At 45.0% G+C, this 25,313-nt stretch overlaps 1 protein-coding gene across 1 annotated transcript; it reads right to left on the bottom strand.

The window, feature by feature from the left end:
• Positions 1 to 8,120: 8,120 nt before the first annotated feature.
• Positions 8,121 to 24,642, bottom strand: LOC115481119 (protein-lysine 6-oxidase-like). The gene is given in 9 exon segments (XM_030220151.1): positions 8,121 to 8,714; positions 8,949 to 9,064; positions 12,880 to 12,920; positions 12,923 to 12,973; position 13,557; positions 13,770 to 13,926; positions 15,023 to 15,160; positions 21,135 to 21,243; positions 23,626 to 24,642. Coding segments are annotated over 9 exon segments (1,137 nt in total). The 5' UTR covers positions 24,143 to 24,642; the 3' UTR covers positions 8,121 to 8,707.
• Positions 24,643 to 25,313: the final 671 nt, after the last annotated feature.

The following is a 25,313-nucleotide window of genomic DNA, read 5'->3' as shown; positions in this document are numbered from 1 at the left end:
ATTGACACACACGTGGCCCTGTAAAGGAAAATATTTGGCAGCTCTCCTTCATCCAAAATGGCCCCGGCTTTAAAATGATAGGCAAAGCCAGAATCATTTCCAAGAGCTGCAGAGAGCACAGTGTAAACCGTTTGCCCCCTTAATCTTGAAAGTGTTGAAGGAGCACACAGAGCAGGGTGGAAAAAGCATCAAACAAGGGATGGTCATCTGTCTGTGTGGAGAGGCCCAGGAACCCGCCCATGGTTGCTAGGAGACTCTATGAATGGAGCACCTTACAGACAACTGGGACGTTGGTGTCTGTTTGTCTCTCACCCTAGTGCTGGAATTTTCTGTGGCCCCTGAACTGCGTCTGGCTACAAATAACAGAATCTGGAGCTGCTGCTTCAATGTGCTGAAAGTTGTGCTTTCAAATAGCATCCGTGTATTAAGAGGCTGTAGTGACGACAGGAGAAGGAGAAAGTCATAGACCAGAGAGGTACTTTTACAAACTGAAGGAAGGAATGCGTCTGTTCCCTAACAGAATGGGTTGAGGGAAGTGAGTTATATAAGATGACATGGTCACAAGCCTGTGGTATGCTTGCTTTGTTAGTATTCTCTTGGCTGCAATAGGGTAGGACTGTGGTGCATTGGCAGAACTGGGGAAGAGGGGGTATATAGGGCAGACTGCTGTTCACTGGCAGTGTTGCATGTGATGGTCTGAGTATTGGAATAGCAGAGAAATTATAAGTAGTAGTAGTGGGCAGGAGTGAGATATGCTGGTAGAGCTGTGAAGAGGATGTTAGCAGGGCCAGGCCTGAACCCTTCTAAGCTCGCAGTGACTGAATGAAAGACCGCACCAGCACTTGATGTGAGAGACTTCTTCCATGAAGCAACAGTGCCTAACTGGAAGTGTTGACAGCTCAGGAGCATAAATACTGCCATGTGTCAGAGCCCTGGAGACAATGTCTGCTTTTTTTGGTCTTTCTGTGAGACGAGACACAGGTGGAAGTGGCCTGGAATATTTTAGACCAACTATCTGAAAAAAGACCCAGAGCTGCCCACAGCAACAAAGACCAGTTTGGGGAATTTTTTGTGTCCAGTGTATGATTTACAAAGACCTTCTTTGAAATGGGTTTGGAAAGATCTCATGTTCTAGAATACAAATAACAACCCTGAAATTGGCAAATTGTGAACTAGGAACCACAGTGGCCTATCCTATCCTGACATCCTAACCATTTATTTCTGAATTGACAAAAATAAAAGATGATAGCCTTTTATTGGATTAACTTGGCCCAGTTCTTGACTAGTTTTCAGGAGCTATTCAAGAAAAGTGTCAAGTTAGTACCATAAAGTATCCCCATATATTATGATTTTGTATTTATAGACCTCCATGTATTGGAGTGGACCAAGATGGCTGCTACCCTACTGGCTCAACCAATAAATTATTGGCCATCACAGTGCAGGAGAGATTCCCTCTATGACCTGGAAGAGCTAAGCACAGGCTGTCTCTTGCATCTCTTTGATCAGAAGGGTAATTTCGTCAAGACAGAAGGAATTGTAAGTCCCCTAAGTGGGAGGGGATCCTTAATCCTAGGTGTACATATTCGTTAGGTATGTCTAATCAATGCTAGCTGGTACTATCTTTTCTTGCAAACAATGTTTAGAAATTGTGTTCCTTTTTACATCTTTGGTTGGAATGTCCTTCTATTCAACATTTTTGGAAGCAAATTCAGTCTTTCCCACAACAAATTACAGGAATTTCTGTACCATTTAATTTGAGCCTTGTGTTACTGAGTTTTAATGTGCAAACTACTTTCCCTTTATGGTCCCTCTATTTTAGGCTCCCCGTTCATCCAGGGTACAGCTATACCCTTGATTTCCACATTGACCTAGAGATGGGAATAACTAGTGAGGTAATTAAATTCGCCGATGACACAAAATTATTCAGGGTCGTCAAGTCGCAGGAGGAATGTGAACGATTACAGGAGGACCTTGCGAGACTGGGAGAATGGGCGTGCAAGTGGCAGATGAAGTTCAATGTTGACAAGTGCAAAGTGATGCATGTGGGTAAGAGGAACCCGAATTATAGCTACGTCTTGCAAGGTTCCGCGTTAGGAGTTACGGATCAAGAAAGGGATCTGGGTGTCGTCGTCGATGATACGCTGAAACCTTCTGCTCAGTGTGCTGCTGCGGCTAGGAAAGCGAATAGAATGTTGGGTGTTATTAGGAAGGGTATGGAGTCCAGGTGTGCGGATGTTATAATGCCGTTGTATCGCTCCATGGTGCGACCGCACCTGGAGTATTGTGTTCAGTACTGGTCTCCGTATCTCAAAAAAGATATAGTAGAATTGGAAAAGGTACAGCGAAGGGCGACGAAAATGATAGTGGGGATGGGACGACTTTCCTACGAGGAGAGGCTGAGAAGGCTAGGGCTTTTCAGCTTGGAGAAGAGACGGCTGAGGGGAGATATGATAGAAGTGTATAAAATAATGAGTAGAATGGATCGGGTGGATGTGAAGCGACTGTTCACGCTATCCAAAAATACTAGGACTAGAGGGCATGAGTTGAAGCTACAGTGTGGTAAATTTAAAACGAATCGGAGAAAATGTTTCTTCACCCAACGTGTAATTAGACTCTGGAATTCGTTGCCGGAGAACGTGGTACGGGCGGTTAGCTTGACGGAGTTTAAAAAGGGGTTAGATAGATTCCTAAAGGACAAGTCCATAGACCGCTATTAAATGGACTTGGAAAAATTCCGCATTTTTAGGTATAACTTGTCTGGAATGTTTTTACGTTTGGGGAGCGTGCCAGGTGCCCTTGACCTGGATTGGCCACTGTCAGTGACAGGATGCTGGGCTAGATGGACCTTTGGTCTTTCCCAGTATGGCACTACTTATGTACTTATGTACTTATGAATATATTGGGTGTCTTCCTAGATGACCAATTCAGTTTTCAAGCTCAAATTACATCTGTTTCTGCAGGTTACAACAAATTAGATCTATGAGACACCTATTCCATCCAGCAGCACTGGAAATGCTCATTCATGCATTAGTAATTAGCAACCTTAACTACTGTAATGCCTTATATCAAGACCTTAAGACCTCTGACATCCGTCACCTTCAGTCAATTCAGAATGTTGCTATTAAGCTCATCAAGGGTGCAAATAAACGTGACTCCACTTTTGCGAGAGGCACACTGATTGCCACTTGCACACTGAATATCTTACAAAATTCTGCTCTTGGTTCATAAGAGCTTACATGCTGACCTCCTTCTTTTTCTGACTCGGCTATTGCAACTTCATTCCCCTCAGTGAGGTCTCCAATCAAGTCATCAGAACTTACTCAACACACCAACCTTTAGACAGATCAAATTTGAGTTTACCAGGAAAAACCTTTTAGTGTAGCAGACCTACTCTAAAGATTTTTGGAATGCCCTCCCCTCATATAAAAGACTACAAGAGTCTCTATCTATATTTAAAACTGTCTTTAAAACACTTTTGTTTGGGAAGGCTTTCCCATGAGTCCCTCTCTTTCCTGCTCGGTGGGTGAATGAGCCGTGAGGGTGGCGGGATGCCCTGGATAGCACTGTTATAATCCTATTCTTTTTCTCTCTACTTTCCTATCCAAATGGAATTCCTTTCTATATGCCTATTGATTATATATATTTATATGTATAAACTACTCAGATTGATTTGATGGGCAGTATATCAAGTAATAAAGAAAAGAAACTATATAAACATATGATCAATGAAATTGATTATTCTTAGCTGCTAGATCTGTTATAGGCAGGACATGGAGACATTCTTCCTTGCTGTCTGTCACAGAATGGCTTGATAAGATTTGGATAGAAAAATTAATATCTGAACTGAAAACGTATAAGGCAAAATTTGGTGAGGGCTGGAATACCTTTCTACTTTAGATAACAAATGTTTAACATTTTCTTTAGATTTGATATGTGTCTATGACCGTTAATTGTAGCTGTGTAATGTTTTTGACTTGGAGTGATGTACGTATTAAAAATTGAAAAAAAAAGAGAAAGAAATTATGTTCCTTAAAGGGGTGAATTGACAATGCGAGCACAGATGCTTTCTCTTGATACACATAACAGGGGGCAACACCCTAAGACCCTCTCACACATTACCCCATGAGTGCGCTTATCCTAGCCCTCCAGCTCTGAAAGGACCACAATATGGACTGATTGGGATGTCCACTGGCCTTTCTGGCCGCTCCCCTTCTCCACCCCCAAGGCTCTTACAGCCAGCCAAGCACTGACTGGTCCCAGCATCTCAGAATAACTAGCAACTGCTTCATCTGATTCTAGGCTATGGTCTGGGTGTCATCACCCCCACCTTAGAGCAGCACTGCAACAACAAAAAAAAAAATGATCTTCAGCTGTTTTACCAGCTTGTTAAAGATCAAGTGCCTCCCTTTCAGTTCTGGTCTTTACTTCCTTCCTGAGGGCAGTGTTATTGTTTAGATTTTCAGAAAGCTTCTCGAAGCCCTAAGCCTGCATCACACAAGTGCAGTCAAGGAAACAAACCACAACCAACAAGCATGCACATTTTATTTGTAAAGAGTATAAACATTTTTTAAATTCTATTTTGAAACAAGGAAGCAACAGAGAGGCAGATTAATATTTTGTTTCACCTAAGTTATGCTGTTACATAAACTTGACAACAGATCAATGCTTCTCATTCCTCTTCTGAAGCCACTCCTGGCCATTTGGCTTTTCAGGATTACCACCATGAATATACATGAGAGAGATTTGTATGTATTGAAGACCAGTGTATGCAAATCACTTTCATGCATATTCATTGTAGTAATCCTGAAATGCCAACTGGTAAAGTGTGCTTCCAGGTTGAGAAGCACTGAGATAACCAGTGAGATGTAGGGATAGATATGTAGAGGGAAAAAAGATTTGGTTCTCAGATATTCAGTTTTTCACTATGCTTATTTTTTATTTCACACTTTTGTGTTAATTTAAAAAATAATTTGCATTAGAACAATTTTTTTTTGCATTTATTTATTGAATTTAAAGCATAAATTACAAAGAAGACAACTTCTCCCCCCCCCACCCCCCATCTAACAGAACCCACAAGGTACAACTTCACTGCTGGATAGCCCAGATCTGACAAAAATTATACAGAATTCAAAGAACAGAAAACATCTAACGGAGCCCATACCTTGAAACTTAGGTATGCAACAACTTCTTCATACTTACGCACCAGACAGACTCCAGACCACAAAGCATTCAGAGATAAAGCAGAACTGTTTTTTTCACTCAGACAAAATGTGCTGACTGGCTTAGCCAAGAAGTGCATCAAACAACCTAGCCTCAGCCGCTTGTTGCAAGTGAGGCAAGGCTGCTGACCTTAAAATAACAATTTTATAAGTTCGACCTACAGGCCAAAAACATCCTGAACCCTTTTCCAAACCAAATTTCAAAAAGTCCTTACATAACAGCATTTAAACAACTCATGGTGAAAGGTACCCACACCTGACCCACAAGGCCAATACAACCTAGCCCCATCACCTGTTAGTCTAGAAATCGTAAGGGGCCCACAACGCCCTATGTGCCATGTAGAACTTTTAATGCACATAAATTGATTGTATGTGATTAATTCTTAGATTAATGTGTGTAAATTACTTTTGAAGAAATAAAGTCACAGCAAACATGACAACAAAGTCAGTGCAGTCAGTGATGGTGCTGTTAAAACTTTAATAAAATAAGGCACGACTCGACACAGGCCTATGTTTTGGGCAAACGGCCTGCATCAGGAGTTAGTTGCTACTGGTAACAAGTTCAATGTACACAATAAACGCTAGTGACTTTGTTTACGCAAGCAGCTTCAGTACGTTGCTATTTATTAGGAGATTGGCAGCGTTTATTCTGTACATTGAGCCAGGGGCGTAGCTAGGTGGGGCCACGGGCACATGGGCCCCCACAGATTTAACCCTGGCCCCTCTACTTTTGACCCCCCGCCGCCGACCCTCCCCCACCAGGTACCTTTGCTGGTGGGGGTCCTCAACCCCCGCCAGCCAAAGTCTTCTTCAGCGCTGGTCTCCAGCGCCTTCGCTGATCTGCTTCTGTGAGTCCTGATGTCCTGCATGTTTCATGCACGCAGAACATCAGGAGGAGCCAGGACTCACAAAAACAGATCAGCGAAGGTGCCGGAGACCGGCGCTGAACAAGACCTCAGCTGGCAGGGGTTGGGGACTCCCGCCAGCAAAGGTACCTGGCAGCGGGGGAGGGTCGACGGTGGCAGGAGGGGGGTCAAAAGTGGCGGCGGGGGGGGGGGGTTGGTGGCTGGGGGAGGTGGGCTAAACTGTGTCCCCCCACCTTGGGTTCTGGACCCCCCCTCCCACCGAGGTCTAGCTACGCCCTTGCATTGAGCTTGTTGCTACCAGTAACAATGGACTCCTAATGTAGGTCGGTTGGCTGAAACACAGGTCTGTATCGAGTCGCGCCTTATTTTTAACAGCACCGTCCCTGACAGTACTGATTTTTTTGTCATCTTTGCTGTGACTTCTGTCTGTGTGACCTGCAAGGATTGTTTCTTCAAATCAATTATACATACATTACATTTTGTACAGTACACTAACCATGGGCAGAGCTGCTGAGAGACAAAGCCATGTCCAGGGCAAATAATGTTAAGGGACCCGCCACCGCTGCCACCACCTCCCCCACTGCCACTGCTGCAGCCCCCTACCATCCCCCTGTGCTGCCACCGCCTCCCAGCCCTCTACTTGCCTTTTTAGTATATAAACTTTTTATGGTCTGAATTCAGAATCAGTGGGAAGGCTTCTTCAATTTACAATCACAATCATTTTTGAAGTAGGAAAAAACTGACATTGGATTTTCTGTCTGTAAAGGGTATGAACTCAAAGGTATATTGGGAATGTTCATTTCGATTTCAAGGGGCTAGAATCTGGAATAAGCTTCCTGTTGAAATACCAGTTATCATGCCTTATATCTCCTTTTGTTAGGCACTGAAAATTTACTTGTTCTTAAATCAATAATCTAATCTGCTGGTTTTACATTTTTTTATTTCTACTGATTAATTTTTGTAAATTCCTTCTGATTAGAATTCTCTTATCGTTGTAATCTGCTTTGCACTATATAGCTAAAGGCAGAATAGAAACAACCTAATAGAATAGAATGGCAGGCAGCAGCAATCAAGAGACAGTAATCTGCTAGCCACAGATCCTTATTCCTGATGCATCCTGCCTCCTGTGAAGTAACTTCCTGTTTCTGCGTAGGCAGGTCATGGAAGGAAGAAGGACCCATGGCTGGCAGATCAGTGTCTGTCTATCGCTGCTGCCTGCTATTCAATGACTCCAGACAAGTAGAGGACCAGAGGGACTGGAAGGGAGGGATAGATACTGGATCTCCTGGGCTGCCAGCGCCGGGCCCCCCTTAGAGGCCGGGCCCAGGGGAGTTTTGCCCCCCCCCCCCCCCTCAGTGGCCCTGACCATTTGCTAACGAATGGACATCCTCAATTGGGAAGAATATGATTCACCTTATTAATAAAGTATGGATAAGCTGTGTGGAGATCAGGATTTCCAGTAAGCAGCTTGAAGCGGCACAGAAGTCCTCTGCTGGCATTTCTGCCAGTCTGGAGAAGTGCAATGATATTGCCTATCCCTTGTGACTGAAAGCACAATATCGTTGCCCACATCAGCAGGTACGCTAATGGAGGACTCCCATGCCACTCAAAGCTGTGTAATGGGATGGTCGTGGAGCACATTGAATGTGTAGGGTTACCATATTTTGTCCACTCAAAAAGAGGACACATGTCCTGCCCCCTGCCCTGCCCACACCCCCTCCTTTTGCATCCTCACCCCGCCCCCTGTCACATATTCCCCTGCCCCCCGTCACCTTCCCTCCCCGGGGTCACCTCCCCTCCCTTACTTACTATCTACTGCCCTGGTGGTCTAGTGACCTCTTTGGGGCAGGAAAGAGCCCCCTCTTTCCTGCCCGGAGCTCTGTCCTTGCCCTGCATCCTGTTGCTGTGATGGTCTTGGGATTCAAAATGGCCGCTTCAACTCTCGGTGGCCATTTTGAATCCCGAGACCGTCACAGCAACAGGATGCAGGGCAAGGACAGAGCTCCGGGCAGAAAAGAGGGGGTTCTTTCCTGCCCTGAAGAGGTCACTAGACCACCAGGGCAGTAGATAGTAAGTAAGGGAAGGGGAGGTTAGGATAGGCCTGCTGCCTGTTTGTTCAGAAATCCGGACAAACGGGCAGACTGGCAAAACCCGTCCGGACGCCCGGACATGTCCTCATAAAGAGGATATGTCCGGGTAAATCCGGACATATAGTAATCCTATGAATGTGTGAAGTGAAAGAGGGTGAAGATGGTGTAATCCTCAGCCACGGGCACTAGTAGGTTTGTTAGCCAGAAGTTGTACACATACCCTCCCACCTTCTGAAAGGGGTACTGACAAAGAAAGAAGGAGTGTGAGCCTGTAATATCCCTCTTTGGTTTATCTAAAGCCCAACCAACTCAGCTTTCATGTTCACGAAATGGAAAAGATTCATGAAATAACTGTCGTTTTCAGGTCAGTGTGGTTGTATAATCGAGGGCTGGTGAGAGCACATGCACGCACATTTCCAGGGATCAAATTTAGTATAGAATTGTTTTGGGACTTTGCTGAAGTACAAAACAGGCACTAAAATGAGCAGTCTGTGGCGTCTTTCCAGAAGCAGAGCAGGTGGGACTCCACTGGTTAGAAACTGCAGAGAGAGAAAAGAGAAATGTCATCAGTGGTGGTTTTGGATACTCACATTTACAAAACCATGGCATAAATTCACAGTCAAACAGACTTAAAAATCAGAGAGGAGGCCAGAGTCAAAAAGACATGGTCAGAGAGAGAGAGAGAGAGAGAGATGGGGGGGGGGGGGGGGGGGGGGGGCGGGGGGGGGGGGGGTAAGACACTGAGTATTCTAACTAATTTTCTTGTGTCCCACCTTGTGATCCTGCAGTTCCTGGTGTTAACGAAGTTCCCATTGTAGGTGATTTCACATTGTACCACATTATTAGAGAAATCTGATTCTGCCACCAGAAAGTTCGGGTTAACAGTCACCTAACAGGAAAAAAAAAATAGATTATTCTTTTTGGATTTTTTCCCCCCAGGGCCAGCTGCACAGGGCCCCATTCTCTTAGGGGTCCCACCCTGGCATGTCTCCTGTCTCTGAACCACCTACCTTAAAACAGCATTTCTCTGTAGAGGGATCATAGTAGCGGCAGCAATTTACATAGGCCTTCTGCTGTTGATCCTGAAACCTGCTCCAATTGACAGCGCTGATTAGCTAGTTAACCAATTAAGTTATGCATGTTGTTATAGAATATGCAAACAGGATAAGATGCTCCAAACACAACTTTATTTGGATCCTACACGGTCCGTGTTTTGGCTACAAAAGCCTTCCTCAGGGGTCTAAAAAATAGCATATATATAAAAACATATGAATACAAAGTTTCTCAAAAAACAAATAGTTTAACTCCTCAATTAGTAAAACTAATAAAAATTTACAATTTTTTATTTTTAAGTAATTGTACCTATACATCATAGATTGAACAATCCGAATTCATGTTTCACAATATATCAAAAAGGGCCAAAACTCTGAAATATAACATACCTCACAGTTGATACATATGAACTTCATTAACACGATCTATTACATCTATCCAATTGTGATATTTATATATTTATAAAAGTAATATTTATACAAAATTTATAAAAATATTTATAAAAAAATATATGGGCTTGGTTTTTTATAAATATATTGATATCACAATTGGATAGATGTAATGGATTGTGTTAATGAAGTTCATATGTATCAACTGTGAGGTATGTTATATTTCAGAGTTTTGGCCCTTTTTGATATATTGTGAAACATGAATTCGGATTGTTCAATCTATGATGTATAGGTACAATTACTTAAAAATAAAAAATTGTAAATTTTTATTAGTTTTACTAATTGAGGAGTTAAACTGTTTGTTTTTTGAGAAACTTTGTATTCATATGTTTTATATATATGCTATTTTTTAGACCCCTGAGGAAGGCTTTTGTAGCCAAAACACGGACCGTGTAGGATCCAAATAAAGTTGTGTTTGGATCATCTTATCCTGTTTGCATATTCTATAACAACATGCATAGCTTAATTGGTTAACTAGCTAATCAGCGCTGTCAATTGGATGTTAACAAGCAACTATCAGCACTAATTGGCATTAATTGAGATTTACGTGCAGAACTTGCTAAGTGTATTCCAGTGGCATAGCTACATGGGGCCCTGGACCCCCCTCCCGCTGCCAACCCTCCCCCGCCGCCACCGTCGGCTACCTTTGCTGGCGGGGGACCCCAACCCCCGCCAGCCGAGGTCCTCTTCTTCCGGCGCAAGGCTTCATTCTGTTCTGTGAGTCTGACGTCCTGCACGTACAATGTGCAGGACGTCAGACTCACAGAAACAGAACGAAGCCTTGCAGATCAGCCAGCGGCCGCGTTGCTGGCTGATCTTCAAGGCTTCGTTCTGTTTCTGTGAGTCTGACATCCTGTATGTACAACGTGCAGGACGTCAGACTCACAAAAACAGAATGAAGTCTTGCACCGGAAGAAGAGGACCTCGGCTGACGGGAGTTGGGATCCCCTGCCAGCAAAGGTAGCCGACGGCGGCAGCGGGGGAGGGTTGGCAGCTGGAGGGGGGTCGAGAGGGTTGTCGGCAGGTGGGGGGGGGGGGGGGTCAAAGTTGGTGGTGGTGGTGGCAGTGGTGGTGGTGGGGGGGGGGTAAAAAATGGCAGGGAGGGGGTTGGCGGCATCAGGGGGGGCTAAAATGTGCCCCCTCACCTCGGGCTCTGGACCCCCCTCCCGCCGAAGTCTAGCTATGCCCCTGGTGTATTCTATAATGTGGTGCGCCTAAATTCTAAGTCGCATAGTTGAAAAGGTGGTGTAGCCATGGGTAGGATGTGGGCATTTCTAAAATCTATGTGCATTATTATAGAAAACACCAGATCTGTGCCTAATTTAGGCATTCGGATTTACACCAAATAAATGTGGCCTAAATGGACGCGACCAAATCTAGCTGTGTGTGGCGAGCCACTCAGCATATTCTATATACAGTGTGGAAATTTAAGTCTATTCTATAAAATGTAGGCATGCTTTAGAGAATACCCCTAGGAATACTTTTTTCTGCGCAGAAATTTCAGGCACCATATATAGAATGTAGCCCTAGATGAAGATTCTAAAATGGCAGTTGGGTGCACACCTACCATTATAGATACTACTAGTATGTCTGCATTTGTGCACCTAACTTTAATGCCAGCTCAATGGCTGGTATAAATTCTCACGCCTAACTATAGGCAGGTGCGTAAATGCTAGCATTCTATAACCCGCGTGCGTAACTGCCTGACCCACCCCTGACCCACCCATGCCCCTTCCAGGCCCACACACCCTCCTTGAGTTGTGCACTCTGGATTATGTGCATGGAATTTATAGAACACTGACTAATGGCAGTTATTTATTTATTTATCTATTGAGACTTGATATACTACCACTCATAATAATACATCAAAGTGGTTTACAATCATTAAAACTGGAGAAGAAATGGAGAAAATGTAATCAGAGCATGTAGATAAGAATAACCATTTTTGGAGAAGGTGTTTGAACTGTGTGTGTGAAGGTTCTGACCTAATTGCCAGTGGGAGGTTGTTAAGAACATAAGCGTTGACATTCTGGGACAGACTGAAAGTCCATCAAGCCCAGCATCCTGTTTCCAGCAGGTTACAAGTACCTGGCAAGATCCCAAAATAGTACAATACATTTTATGCTGCTTATAGCTATTTTCCCCCAAGTCCATCTTAATTATGGCTTATAGACTTTTCTTTTAGGAAGTTATCCAAACCTTTTGTAAACCTCGCTAAGTTAACTGCTTTAACCACATTCTCTGGCAACGAATTCCAAACGCTGAGTGAAGAAATAGTTTCTCCGATTTGTTTTACTTCTGTGTAGCTTCATTGCATGCCCCCTAGTCCTAGTATTTTTGGAAAGAGCAAACAAATGATTCATATCTACCTGTTCCACTCCACTCATTATTTTATAGACCTCTATCATACCTCCTCTCAACTGTCTCTTCTCCAAGCTGAAGAGCCCTAGCCACTTTAGCCTTTCCTCATAGGAAAAACACCCCATCCCCTTTATCATTTTCATTGTCCTCTGTACCTTTGCTAATTCCACTCTATCTTTTTTGAGATACGGTGACCACAATTGTTCCAGAGTTTAAGTGCTGCGTAACTGAACGCTGTTTCACGGGTGATGTCTAGATGGATCTGGGCTGGAGAAAATAAATGAAGTAAAGAGTTTTGAGATGAGTGAATTGTATGCAATGGTGTATATGGTATAAGGAGGGTGAATAAGTAAACAGGTGCGGTGGCAGAAAGACCCTTATGTTACGTACATAACTGAAATTATTCTATAACTTGTGCATGCAACTTTGCAACTAAGCGTAAATTTGTGTGTGCAAATTCATAGTATTAGGAAGTGTGAGTGTGAGTTCCAAGTCTCCTGCAGTGGTTTTGCTGATACTTATGCGGCATAAATGCACAGGAGACGAGTCTCTTTCAATTAAAAGGAAGCTCTGGAATGAGGGGGCATAGGATGAAGGTGAAAGAGACAGACTCAGGTGTAACCTGAGGAAATATTTCCTCATGGAAAGGGTGATGAATTTGTGGAACGGCCTCCTGATGGACGTGGTGGAGACAAAAATAATATCTAAATTCAAGAGAGCTTGGGACAAGTACATAGGATCTCTAAGGGAGTGAGGTTAGGGAGAGTAGATGGCATGGATGGGCCATAATGGATAGGCATATGGTTTTTTATCTGCCTACATTTTTCTATGCTTCTATTACCTTTAGGATGTAATTTCCAGGAGGGACATCTGTAATGTCATCCACTGGCAGTCAATGTTGGCATTGTACGTATCATAGCAGCCAGGCCCAGACCCTGTGGGCATAGCAAGCAAAGACAAAAAGGTTCATCCACTCTGATAGAACAAATATGGGGGGGGGGGGGGGGGGTTATAAAGCAAAGAAAACAAATAAAAAAGGCTGCAATAGAGAGGAATAAAGATAGAACAGTGGTATTCATTCTGATCCTCAAGGTTTGCAAATGGGTTGGGTTTTCAAGATGAAAAGGTCCAGCAAAAATCCACCAAGGTGGAGAACTTTGAAATCCCATGGGAGAAACAGAAAGACAGACAAAGAGTGGGTCTTTACAAAAGACCTTTGTGGTAGTGGGTGGTCTCGGCATCATTTGCATTATCTGTATTGTAAAGATAAGTTTTGGACATTTGGTTACTCACGACTCCTGAAGCACAGCACAGTGTCAAGTCTTTGAATAAAAGTATCAAGGTTTTCTTTCTCATCTTGGGAGTCTGTGGTCATTTTCTCACCTTTGTCTCTTTTTGGGTTTTCAAGATATCACTAATGAATATGCATGAGACAAATTTGCATATGATTATGGTAGCACATATGCACAGCTGTCTCATGCATCTTGAAATCTCAAACTATTTGCCACCCTTAAGAACCCTTAATAAATACCACTGAGAGAATATACAAGAACAAATGTATTCTTAAATGTCAAAATCTTGAGCAGGACACAAGGCATCCCCAGCTGGAAGGGAAGTCAATGTACAGGATGGCATTTGGTGGGTACAAAGCCTGTTGTAGAACAGGGTCCAGTAGGATTATCCCTAGTACATCAGTTCTGGTTTAGTGCCAGTCTTGGAATCCGCACTCACCTGGGTGTGAGCAGTGCATGCATATCGCCGTCTGAAGCCAGGGTCACAGGTTGTGTCCTCCAGGCAAAAGCTGGCCTTATGTCCTTCGGCAACTTTTCTTTGTGACACAGTGTCTAAGAGGTCATAGTTACTGAAAGCATCCATGCTGTGGTAGTGCCTGTGGGAAAGAGGTTCAGGCTTGACAAAATCTTCACAGCCAGATTCAAATTTAAAGCTGACTGAGGAGCTGATGCCTAAAGCTACTATGAGCCAAACTGTACAATTACCACAGATTTAACATGCATGTTACCAGCTGAACAATGAAGAAAAGGGACAAGCACAGATGTTAAATCACATGATAAACATAGCTACATATCATATTTAAATGAATGGTATTGAGGCCATTACCTAGTCCCTTGCAATACAAAGAAAAAAATGGCTTTTGACACATGCACAACATAAGAAACTTTTCGCAAGGTCCAGGGCAGCATAGTAGGGTTGGTTTGAGAGAAGTGGATATCTAGTGGCAAACCCTCCCTTCCCCCAACAAAACCTGCCTGCCCCAGATTGCTTTCTGCATCAGTTCCTGGTGTCTAGCGATACTGTCCTTATTTCGTAGACTAACCCCACTCAGTGCATCCCAGGATTCACCGCATGGGGGTCAGATGTTGCCATTTTGAAAGATGGCGGCACTGAGGCAAAAGCAAGTGGACATTGCTCCTGCCTCTTTCAAGATATGGGGACCTGGAGGGCCTGGGGGAGGGGGGAGGTTGGGGAGCCACTAAACACTAGGGAAAGTTCATGATTAAGTTAGGGAGTCCGGTTGGGGGTGGGGGGTGGGAAGGATGCCTAAGACACCATGGCTTTTTTTAAAGTCAGGGGTAAGGGGTGCCGCTAGACAACAGGGATTCTTTTTATTGTAGAGGACAGGGGGGGGGGGGGGGGGGGAGGGAGAAGGTGGCCCTAGATACCAGGGACAGATGCAGAAAGCTATAGGGGCAGGCAGATTGGGTTTGGGGAGAGGGAGAAGATGCCGCTAGATACCCATTTCTCTTAATCAATCCTTCTATACTGCCTCAAATCTGGTGACATTTTTTTAATGTTGTGAATGCATCAGAAGTCATCTTTTTTTTCTGTTCATTGTGGGGGAATAGGTAATGACCACATTACCATTGATTTTAATGTTGTGTGTGGCCATGTTTACATGCATGGTAACCGCAAGGTAACCACACACACACACACACACACACACACACACACACCCCTTTACTCACTGGTGGCAGCTGTGCCACTCCCAGGCATGACGGGGCTTTACTGGAAGGAAATCAGCAGTGCCTTGGTTTTTAACCCTTTGTGGAAAACGAAGCAGCACCCTGTAGCTGAGGTCAGACACACCTGGAATGTAAGCAGATCTGAAAGAAGAGAGAGAGTGTTGACATGTTGTACTCCTACCCCAAGGAAAGGCAGAGCGCTGCTACCTACCATGAGGGGGAGCTCTTGTCTGTTTGAGGAAATGTTGCCATTAATGTATGCGAGAAGTGCAGTGGCAAGATGAAGTGGAGCAGAAAAGGGATAACCTATGTAATGAAACATGGGCATGGGGGGAGGGGTTGTCACTGTTTCACACCTCCTCTCTATGGGAGAGAAGCCAATATATCAGCTTTTCATACTATTCATTTATTTATGGTTCGCTTATATCCCACATTTTCCCACTCATGCAGGCACAATGTGGCTTAGAAAAAGTTAAGTAAAGTTACAAAATAGGAAAGTAAGAAAAGTATACAAGGAGTAGACAGGGGGAACAGCATCTAACAGGGTGAAGCTAAGCAGGGAGAGGGTCAGGGTGCATCAGTCAGCGGTGTAAAGTGGGGAGTAAGTCTTAGCAAATAAGTAGGTCTTCAACAACTTCTTGAAGAGGGTGTGATCTGCTTGAGTTTTAAGGTGTTGTGGGAGAGCATTCCAGTGTTTAGGACTCCAATAGCGGAAGGACGAGGAGAAGATCTTCTTGTACTTGACACCCTTCAGTTCGGGGAAGTGTAGATGGAGATAGGACCAAGCAGCAGGATTGGCATTCCTGGGCGGAAGGTCGATCAAGGGGTGCATATAATCCAGGTCAGCCCCATAGATGATTTTATGGGTCAAGGAGCAGAGCTTAAAGGCAATGCGCTCCTGAACAGGCAGCCAATGCAATTTGAAGCGCAAGGGTTCGGCATGTGCAAAGCGTCGTTCTCTTAGGATGAGTCTCACGGCAGTGTTCTGTACTGTTTGGAACTTTTTCAACAGGGAGGCCTGGCAGCCCGCATAAATTCCGCTGCAATAATCCAAGTGGGAGAGGACAAGCCAGTGGACAAGTGTACGGAACAAATCCCTAGTAAGGAAGTATCTTATGCGCCGGAGCCTCCACAAGGCGTAGAACATTTTTTTGGAGACAAATAGCAAGTGCACAAGATTGTCCAACTGGAGATGGGTGTCTAGATGCACTCCTAAAAGCCGCAGGCTGTTTGCAATCGGAAGAGCAGAGCCCAATACTGGAAGCATTGTGTCAGTAACTGGGGTGTGGATGGACGAGAGTATGAGACACTGTGTTTTGTCCTTGTTCAATTTGAAACGGAATACCTGAGCACAATGCTCTATGGTGGTGAAGCAGGCATCAATGAGGTTAGCAATTTCTGATACTGTGGTGCGAAAGGGGATGTAGACTGTAATATCATCAGCATAGATGAAAAGGTTGAGGTCCAATTTTGCGAGAGTGGAGGCTAAAGGCATCATCATTATATTGAATAAGGTAGGTGAAAGGGGAGAGCCCTGTGGAACCCCACAGGAGGCCTTCCACGGATCAGAAGTAGCGGAGTTCACTGACCTGGTAAGTTCTTGTAGTCAAAAAGCCCTCAAATCAGTGTAAGACAGGTCCTCCTATGCCAAAAGAGTCCAGCAGATGAAGTAAGAGATCATGGTCCACCATATCAAAAGCACTAGACATGTCAAATTGAAGCAGTAAAACCTTCTGTCTGATGGATAGCTCTCGTTTAAAGTTAGATAAGAGGGTGACCAGTCTCGGTGCTATAAGGAGCTCGGAAACCAGACTGAGAGTGGTGGAGGATATCGAAGTCAGCCAGGAATTTGTTGAGCTGGTCGTTGACCATACTCTCCATTAACTTGGTGACTAGGGGTATCGAAGCCACTGGGCGATAGTTAGAGATGACGTCTGGCTTAATCTTTAGGTTCTTCGGAATGGGGGTGAGAAGGATGTTACCATGGCCTGGCAGGAATGATCCAGCACCTAACATGAAGTTGAGGTAGCTAGTCAGATCTTCAACAAAACATTTTGGTGCAGCTTTCAGGAGATGGGTCGGACAAATGTCCAATCTACAGTATTTGTTGGAGAACTTAAGTAAAGCAGTGGATACATGTTCAAGTGATAGGCGATTGAAGCTGGTCCAAATGCGATCGGCTGGGCAGACACTCGTTGGCATGGCCAAAGATTCCAGGAAGTCATCCACATCAGAGAGGCAGCTAACAGTTGGACTGCAAGGTCAAGACTTTCTCATTGAAGTAAGTTGCAAGTTGGGTAGCAGAAGGAAGATCAACACTGGAGAATTCTAGATTACGGGTGTCAAGGAAAGAGTTTAACAGCTGATATATCTTTTTAGTGTCCCGGCCAGCAGACTGCAGCTTAAAAGACAAGTAGGTTCGCTTTGCTTGCTGGATGGCGTACTTATACTAGCAAAAAGCGGTTACTTCCAGCTGAGAGGAGAAAGGGAACAGTGCTAGTAATCGGGACTGGCCCAAGAGTATCTGATGCCCTAGGCAAACCTTCAGCAGTGTGTCCCCCCTCACCAAGGGGCAGCTCAAGGCCCCCCTCAAGTGTTCATCATCTCTTTCCTTCCCTATCTCCCCCCCCCCAGTGTCCAGCATATTTCTCCTTCCTTTCCCTACTCCCCCTGTGGTGTCCAGCATCTCTCCCTTCAATACCCCCTTCCAGAGTCTACCAGCTCTCCCTCCACACAGTGTCCAGCATCTCTCTCCTTCCCTTCCCTAACCCTTGCAGTATCCACGGTCTCTCTTCTTCCCTCCCCTCCCCCAGTATCCAGCATGTTTCTCCTTCCCTTCCCTATGCTTTGCAGTGTCCAGCATCTCTTTTCTTTCCTACCCCCTGCAGTGTCTAACATCTCTCTCCTTACCTTCCATTCCTCCATCCCCACAGTGTCCAAAATCTCTCTCCTTCCCTTCTCTACCCCCAGCAGTGTCCAGCATCTCTTACTTCCCCTAAACTCCCCTCTCACAGTGTCCACAATTTTTCACCTTTCCTATCCCTCTATGTTGTCCAGCATCTCCTTCCTTTCCCTGCCCCCAGAAGGGTACAGCATCTCCCCCACTTCCTACAGTGTCTAGCATCTCTTCCCTTCCCTACTCCCACCCCTGTGGTGTCCAGCATCTCTTTCCTTCCCATTCCTACCCTCTCCTCCTGCAGTGTCCAGCATCTCTCTCTATCTCTACATCCTTCCATCCTTGTTCTCCAGCATCTCTCCCTCCCCATGGAGTGTCCAATATCTCTCTTGTTCGTCCTTCCCTCCCTCCACCACCCCTCTGCCCTATAAGGTGTTCAGTGTCTTACCTCTCTTCCTCTGGGGCAGTGACAGCAGTCAACAACTATAGAAGATGCATTATGGTCAGCATGGGGCCTTGAGTATCCATGCATGCACAAGGCCTGCTGACTCCTGCCCCCTTCCTGATTCAGAAGGGGCACGAGCCAGCAGGTCCTGAGCATGTACAAATGTTGAAGACCCTGCAGTGGCTGTGATGCATCTTCTATAGATGCTGACTATCATGTTGCTTCCCTGATGAAAAGGAAGTAAGACACTAATTACCTCAATGTGGAGGGAGGAAAGACAGGAAGGAAAGGAAGGAAGGAAGAAAGGAAGGAAGGAAGGAAGGAAGGAAGGAAGGAAGGAAGGAAGGAAGGAAAGAAGGAAGGAAGGAAGGAAGGAAGGAGAGGGTTGATGAAGAAACGGGTGGGTGGGGATGCTGGAGGCGCCTTCTAAATTGTGCCACCCTAGACAGCCTCTACTTCAACTAATGGATGGGCCAGCCCTGCTACTAATTGGCTACAAATATGTGACATGGATGAGGTATATTACCATGCCACAGCATTCCTGAGAAAAGACATTGAATCTGTCTGGTCTATAAAATATTTGATGGCTGTAACCTTGACTATTTAGTGAGACTGTTCGTTTTTCCATCTTTTCCTTATTCTCCTAGATCAGGAATCTCACACTTTCTTTATTATCCATTGTTAGTTGGCATAAGATATAAGTTACCATTTGAATTGTCTTTTCTTTACCAGGCAGTTAAATCTTGGTATTCTTTGCCTGTGCCGCTCAGAATATTACCAACATATTTAAGCTTTCTTAAAAATTGGAAGACTTACTTATTTCAGAAATGTTATGGTTAATGTTATCCTTTTTTTTCTATTCCTTATTCTTTTTATTTTGATTTTGTAACCCACTTTGAACCATGAGCTTGGAGTTGGCAGTCTATAAGAACCATATCACATCACATCACATCACAATGGGAATTAGCAAGAGAGAGATTTTCCTTGAGATCATATGAGATGTGTTATGTGTACACCATCAGAACCTGTAATAATAACCTTGGAGGGGGAGAGGGGGGCCTGAATCACGGGTATGGTTACCACTGAATAAGCTCTGCAAAATGCCCAGGGCACTGCCCAATAGTAGGGACTGCCTGAGGTTGCACCTTCCCTCCCTCCCCCACCGCCAGTCCTCCACATGCAACAGAAAGAGCACTGAAACCTGCCTTTCTGGCCAGTGGGGCCATTCCTCTGCATGTTCTGCCTCTCTGATGCAACTTCCTGTGGGCAAGATGTGCACAGAAAGGCCCTGCTGGCCAGAGAGGCAGGTTTCAGTGCTCTCCCTGCGATGTGTGGGGACCTAAGGCAGAGAGAGCTGGTGTGATGCCAGACCTGGGGGAGGGCAGCTGGAGTGATGCTGGACCCAGGAGAGGGGGAGCTGGAGCAATGCCAGACCCACGTGATTGTGGGATGGAGGGTAGGGGAATAGGAAGAGAAATATGTTGGACTCCAGCATGGGGGAGGAGCTGGGGCTAGAGAGATGCCAAACTGGCTGGTGGGGGTGAGCAGAAAGAGACCTGGAGCAAAAGGAAGGAGAAAGAGAGGGGGCAGATGCTGAGGCAGTGGGGGGGGGGGGGGGTGAGGGTTGGGAGCAGAGAGAGAGAGAGACAGAGAGAGAGAGAGACTGGAGCAGAGGAGGGGGAACAGATGCTGGACCAAGAAAGGGAGGGAGAGAGAGATGTCAGATCACAGAGAGTCTGGGGTGGGGGGTGCAGGATGAAGGGAAGCTCAACATGGGGAGGGACAAGGACACAGAAGAGGTACTGGCCCTAGAGGGAATATAGGGACAGGGGCACACAGGTTCAATACTGGACACAAGGGAAGGGATAGGGACACAGAGAAAAGATACTGACCGGGGGGGGGGGGGGCTGAAAGAGACAGGGACACAGAGGGGAGACACTGAACAGGATGGATAGGGACACAGAAAAGATAAATTATGGACAAAGAAGAAATGTCAAAAGAACAGATCCTGAAGAAAAGCAGGAGAGACACTAGGACCAAAGCAATACTGAGACAACAAAGGTAGAAGAAAAGTATTTTTTTCTGAATTTATTAACTGTAATATGTCAGCTTTGGGAAATGCTCCAAACAACAGAAGTTAGAACTTTATATACTGGTAACCACAATATCACAACAATCTGTATCCCAGATATATATCAGTCTCAAAATATAAATGAAAACAATTAATAGATGTTTAATAGAACTTCAGTGGTGATGCTCAAAACTCATGTCATCAAGTTTTAATTCACCAATCTCGTCTTCGGCTGTTCTACAAATCTCAATTTTAAATCTTTTAACTTAATTTAATATGGAAAATGTGTACTCATCTTAGAGGGTTATCAATAATGTTGGCTGAGAGGATACTCTTCCGACATGCAGCATGTTTCACTTGTGCTTCTTCAAGGAAACCCCCCTCTTAACAAGCCTGACTCGTCTTGGTATCTTGACGATATTATTTGTGAATTAAAACTCAATGACATAAGGTGAGAGTCTAGAGCTTTGGGAAATGTTCATCCTCTCCCCCCCCCCCCCGGTCCCCACTACCTTAGGAGCAATGGCGTTATAGAGGGTCCATCTTAATTTTTCTGCCCAGGGTCCACTCAGTCCTAGCTATGCCTCTTGCCTGAATGACTGCTTTCTGACCCTTAGGCTGTAATGCCTTTTCCCATTTTTGCCATAAATGACCCAGATTTCTTTTGAATCTGGTGGAAGCCACTAGCAAAGGTTCTCAGTACCTGGCAAGACAGTTCTCCTCAGCAGCACACCTCAAGGAAAAGAGCTGGGCTCGCTGGATGTAGGTGGCGGCTTGGATAAAATATGGATCAGGTACCAAGTCAGGGAGACCTGGACAGGAAGACAAGGGGGGCCAAGTAAGGTTTGTGGTATCCAGTGGGTGAAAAAACACTCTCAGCTTCCTCATAAACATTTGCTTTAAGAAAATGAAAACTACATTTGTAAATGTTTACCTCCCTCCCTCCTCCTGCCAAAAAAGCGATATTACTGGGACAGACTGCATGTTCCATTGGGCTTTCTGCAGAGTAAGGACTCATGCTGCAGCTTTCAAAAACCTTCAAAACAGAACTCACTTTGGGAGTGAAGTAAATGCCAGAAGGTTTGGGGGGAAGAGGGCCTTCCTTCCTCCTCTTTCCTCTCCCTGCCTACTCATTAATTTGCTTTTAGATTGTATTTATATATTTTTTTTGTTACATTTGTACCCTGTGTTTTCCCACTCATGGCAGGCTCAATGTGGCAGGCAATGGAGGGTTAAGTGACTTGCCCAGAGTCACAAGGAGCTGCCTGTGCTGGGAATTGAACTCAGTTCCCCAGGACCACCACCCTAACCACTAGGCCACTCCTCCCTTCCTCTTTCTGTTCCTTCTACCCTTCCATTTCTCATTGTCTTTGAATTAATTTTATTTATTAGTTCATTGTAAGCGCTTTGGGGCTGCAACACTGTGGCAAAAGGCAGGATATAAATGGCCTAAAAACAAACAAACAAACAAATAAATAAATGATTTTTGGGATGTAGATCATGCCTTTTTTTTTAGTGTGCAGTATTGTAGATGCACTAACTGGTTAGCACAGGAAAGCCCACTCTCCACCCCTGACATGTCCCCTAAAAAAACAGAAAACAAATTTAGCATGCAGTTACTGCTCACAGATTGCAAAGTTACTACAGGACACCTGAGCGCATCCTGCAGTACTCCAAATTTTAATGTGTTATTGCCTAATGCAGCTTAGATAAAGGATCCTTAAGTGTGCATCTGAGGCAAGATCACAAAGAGCTGCAGTGGGATTTGAACCCTTACTTCTCTGGTTCTTAGCCCCCTGTGCTAACCATTAAGGGGCCCTTTTACTAAAGGATAGTCTGTGCTATTGGAATTAGCGCATGCTTAATGCTAAGCCCATTTTATACTTATGGGCTTCTTAGCATTTAGCACGTGCCACTGGTTGCCCTGGGATTGGTAGCATTAAATTATTTGGGATTCTGAATAGATCTTGCTACTCTTTGAGATTCTGAATGGAATCTTGCTACTTTGTGGGGTTCTACATGAAATTTTGCTACTCTTTTGGGTTCTACATGGAATCTTGCTACTCTTTGGAATTCTCAGATAGGCCAACTTGCCTTCTCGGTACAGTCAACACAAAAGGTTTTGTAATTCATTTGCTTTGGGAGTCTGCTACACATATTTACATTTCTCCTTATATTAAGGGAGGGTGTGTATATATAAATTTTTTTGTTCGCCCTTTTACTTTAGTATACTATTTGGAATTCTGCCAGGTATTGTGAGCAGGATACTGGGCTAGATGGACCATTGGTCAGACCCAGTATGGCTATTCTTATGTTAAAGATAATTCTCCATTCCATCGATCATACTAACCACACACTAAGATGCACTGCATTTAATGTCCTCAATAAACACCACATTCAATTCATGTAATTAAAATAGCCTAATTAGACTAAATTTGATATATGCCTGTTAAATGTTATCAAGTTTCAAGTTTGTTTTCACTTGTTATTGCCTACTGAACTGGCTTTCTGAGCAGCTTACATAATAGTTCTAAGATAGGTATAATCAAAAAAGGAAGGTTACAATGACAAGAAGATTATGCAGTTAGTATGTCTGTATTTATAAACTGACCTCCTTCTTCAGCATCAAGTCTGTGCATTATTATGTCATCCGAGACTGAGCCTCAGGGTTCAATGTAGGGTAAAGGAATCAGGAAATAGATATGTCCTGAGAATAGACTTAAACTTTTGGAATGAGAATTCTACTCTTAAAAAAATGGGGAGGCCATCTCAAAGCTTGACTCCAGTAACTCTAAAGCTAGTGCTTCTGGTGGAATCGAAAACGATCTCTTTTTGAAAGTGGGTACAGTAAGGCGATTTTGACATGACAATATTAAAAGCACGTGGAGAGAGTGCTTCCTAGTAGTGATAGGAATAGAGGAAAACCCTGATATTATAATCCCTCTTTTTAAAACTCCTGCCACAGTGTTTAAATAATTTACATGATTCCTAGACAAGTACCATTATCCGGATAATTGCCTTTGCTAGTGGAGCCTTGAATAGATTGTCAGCTCTGTCTAGGTTTGTCACATTGCTTTAGTAGCGCTACAGAAATGATAAGCGGGAGGAGCTATGCTTTAATATAATCCCTGACAAAAAGCGGCTCCTCTGCAGGTCTCTTATGTCCCTATGAGGCCCCCTCCTCTTACTCTCACCGTTCCGAAAGAAGTGGGTCCCGTGGCCACCGCCCACTGGCCTCCTGGATCTGCCGGTGGGGTATACGTTATAGAAGATCGTATTGAGGTGCTTGTACGGATTGCGGGGATCGTCCCCCGGCATTTCCTGCTCCGCTGCGCCACTGCTCTCCGCCGGGGGTTCCCCTCCTCCTCCACGCGCGCCTGGGGTGCCCTCCCAGCTGTCTTCATCGGGGTTTCCCCGGTTGACGTCAGAACTGGCCGCAGGGGCCGGACTTCGCTGCCATCTGGCCCCGGGGAGCTGCTCCTGGTTGGCGGATAGGTAGATGTTTTGACCCCGCTGTCGCCGGCGGCTGTCCGGGGCTGGCTGATACTCGGAGCCGGTGTTGAACAGGTTGTACAGGCGCCCATTGTTCTGCCAGCTGATTCTCTGCCTCCAGGTGCCCGCTGGGGACTCTGGCTGTGCCCGAGCCCTGGGTAGGTTCAGGAGGAGGGTGAAGAGCAGCAGGAGAGGGAGGAAGAAGGATGACAGAGACATGGCAGGGCTTGGGGTGTGAAGCTGTGTGCTTTGAAGGGTGCAGACTGAGTCTCTCCTGAAAGGGACGGGAAGGGTGGTTTTCCAGGAGCTTGTATCTGTGTTGGAGGACCCCAGGGATCTCTTGGTGCAGATCGGTTGAACCTCTTCTTAGGTCTCTTTGGGCTGATCAAAAGCCGATCGTGGAGCAAATCAAACACGGGTCGGAGTCCCCGGGGTGAACGAGATCCAAGCTGGCTTTACAAAGTTTCCATGCAGGGTGGGTGGTCCCGATGCAGGTCCACGGTCACTGAAACAGGTGCTAGACAGACTGAACTTCCCGGTGGTGGAGGCAGGATAATGGGTCCCGGTACAGACTGGAGGGAGGTACCCCGTGTAGGTGGGACTGGGAATGCTCTAGCCCCCTGCTTGCTTGAGAGGATGCGATAGCAGGTCCAGAAGACTATGCAGGGTCTTTGCAGCGCCTCTTCTTCCACATCCCTCCCTGCAACCTCCGGCCGGAGAGGTGGAGGAGGGGGAGGGATCTGAACCTGGAGCTCTTCTTCTTGGTCTCCCGGGGGCCCTGAGTCGAGGATCGATGATGACACCCTTAGCCTAGCCATTCATATGCAGGCTGTACCTCTAAGTCCCCCTCCCTCGAGAATCTGCCACCAGCCTGACTCCGGATTAATCTGGTCGAGGAGGGCATCTTTAGCATATTCCACAATTTGAAGTGTGACATTTGAAAATCGAATTTTCATTGTGTAGGGCTTTTGGTATAACCGGATATCGAAGCCCAAGGGCTTCACTTTTGCTCAGCACTCACTAATTTGACTGCAATGTATTTTAAATGTTTATTTTAGTTCAAAACAAAAACTATGTAACTAGGGGATTAAAGTACGAGAATGAACGGAGGAAATGCTCTTAAAGATAAAGATACAGCTGAGGTCTCTCTGAGATAACTTTTCCCTTTAAACAGCAATGTTAATGTTAGCATTGCTGCTTGCTCTGAAAGTCAGTGAATTTGCTTATTTGGTAGTTAAGCAGGTCTTGATCTTGATTTAAAAGCTTATCTAAGCCTACCGACATGCTGTCTAAATCTATATGTGTTGTTCCTTAAGTTCAGAAATAAATACAATTTAAAAAGAAAAGAACACTAGACCGAATTTAAAAGCAGAAACACCTATTTATTCAG

Source organism: Microcaecilia unicolor, chromosome 11, assembly GCF_901765095.1.
Source record: "Microcaecilia unicolor chromosome 11, aMicUni1.1, whole genome shotgun sequence".
NCBI classification, from domain to species: Eukaryota; Metazoa; Chordata; class Amphibia; order Gymnophiona; family Siphonopidae; genus Microcaecilia; species Microcaecilia unicolor.
Note: the sequence above shows the minus strand (reverse complement) of the source record. Positions and strands in the feature narration are given on the sequence as shown.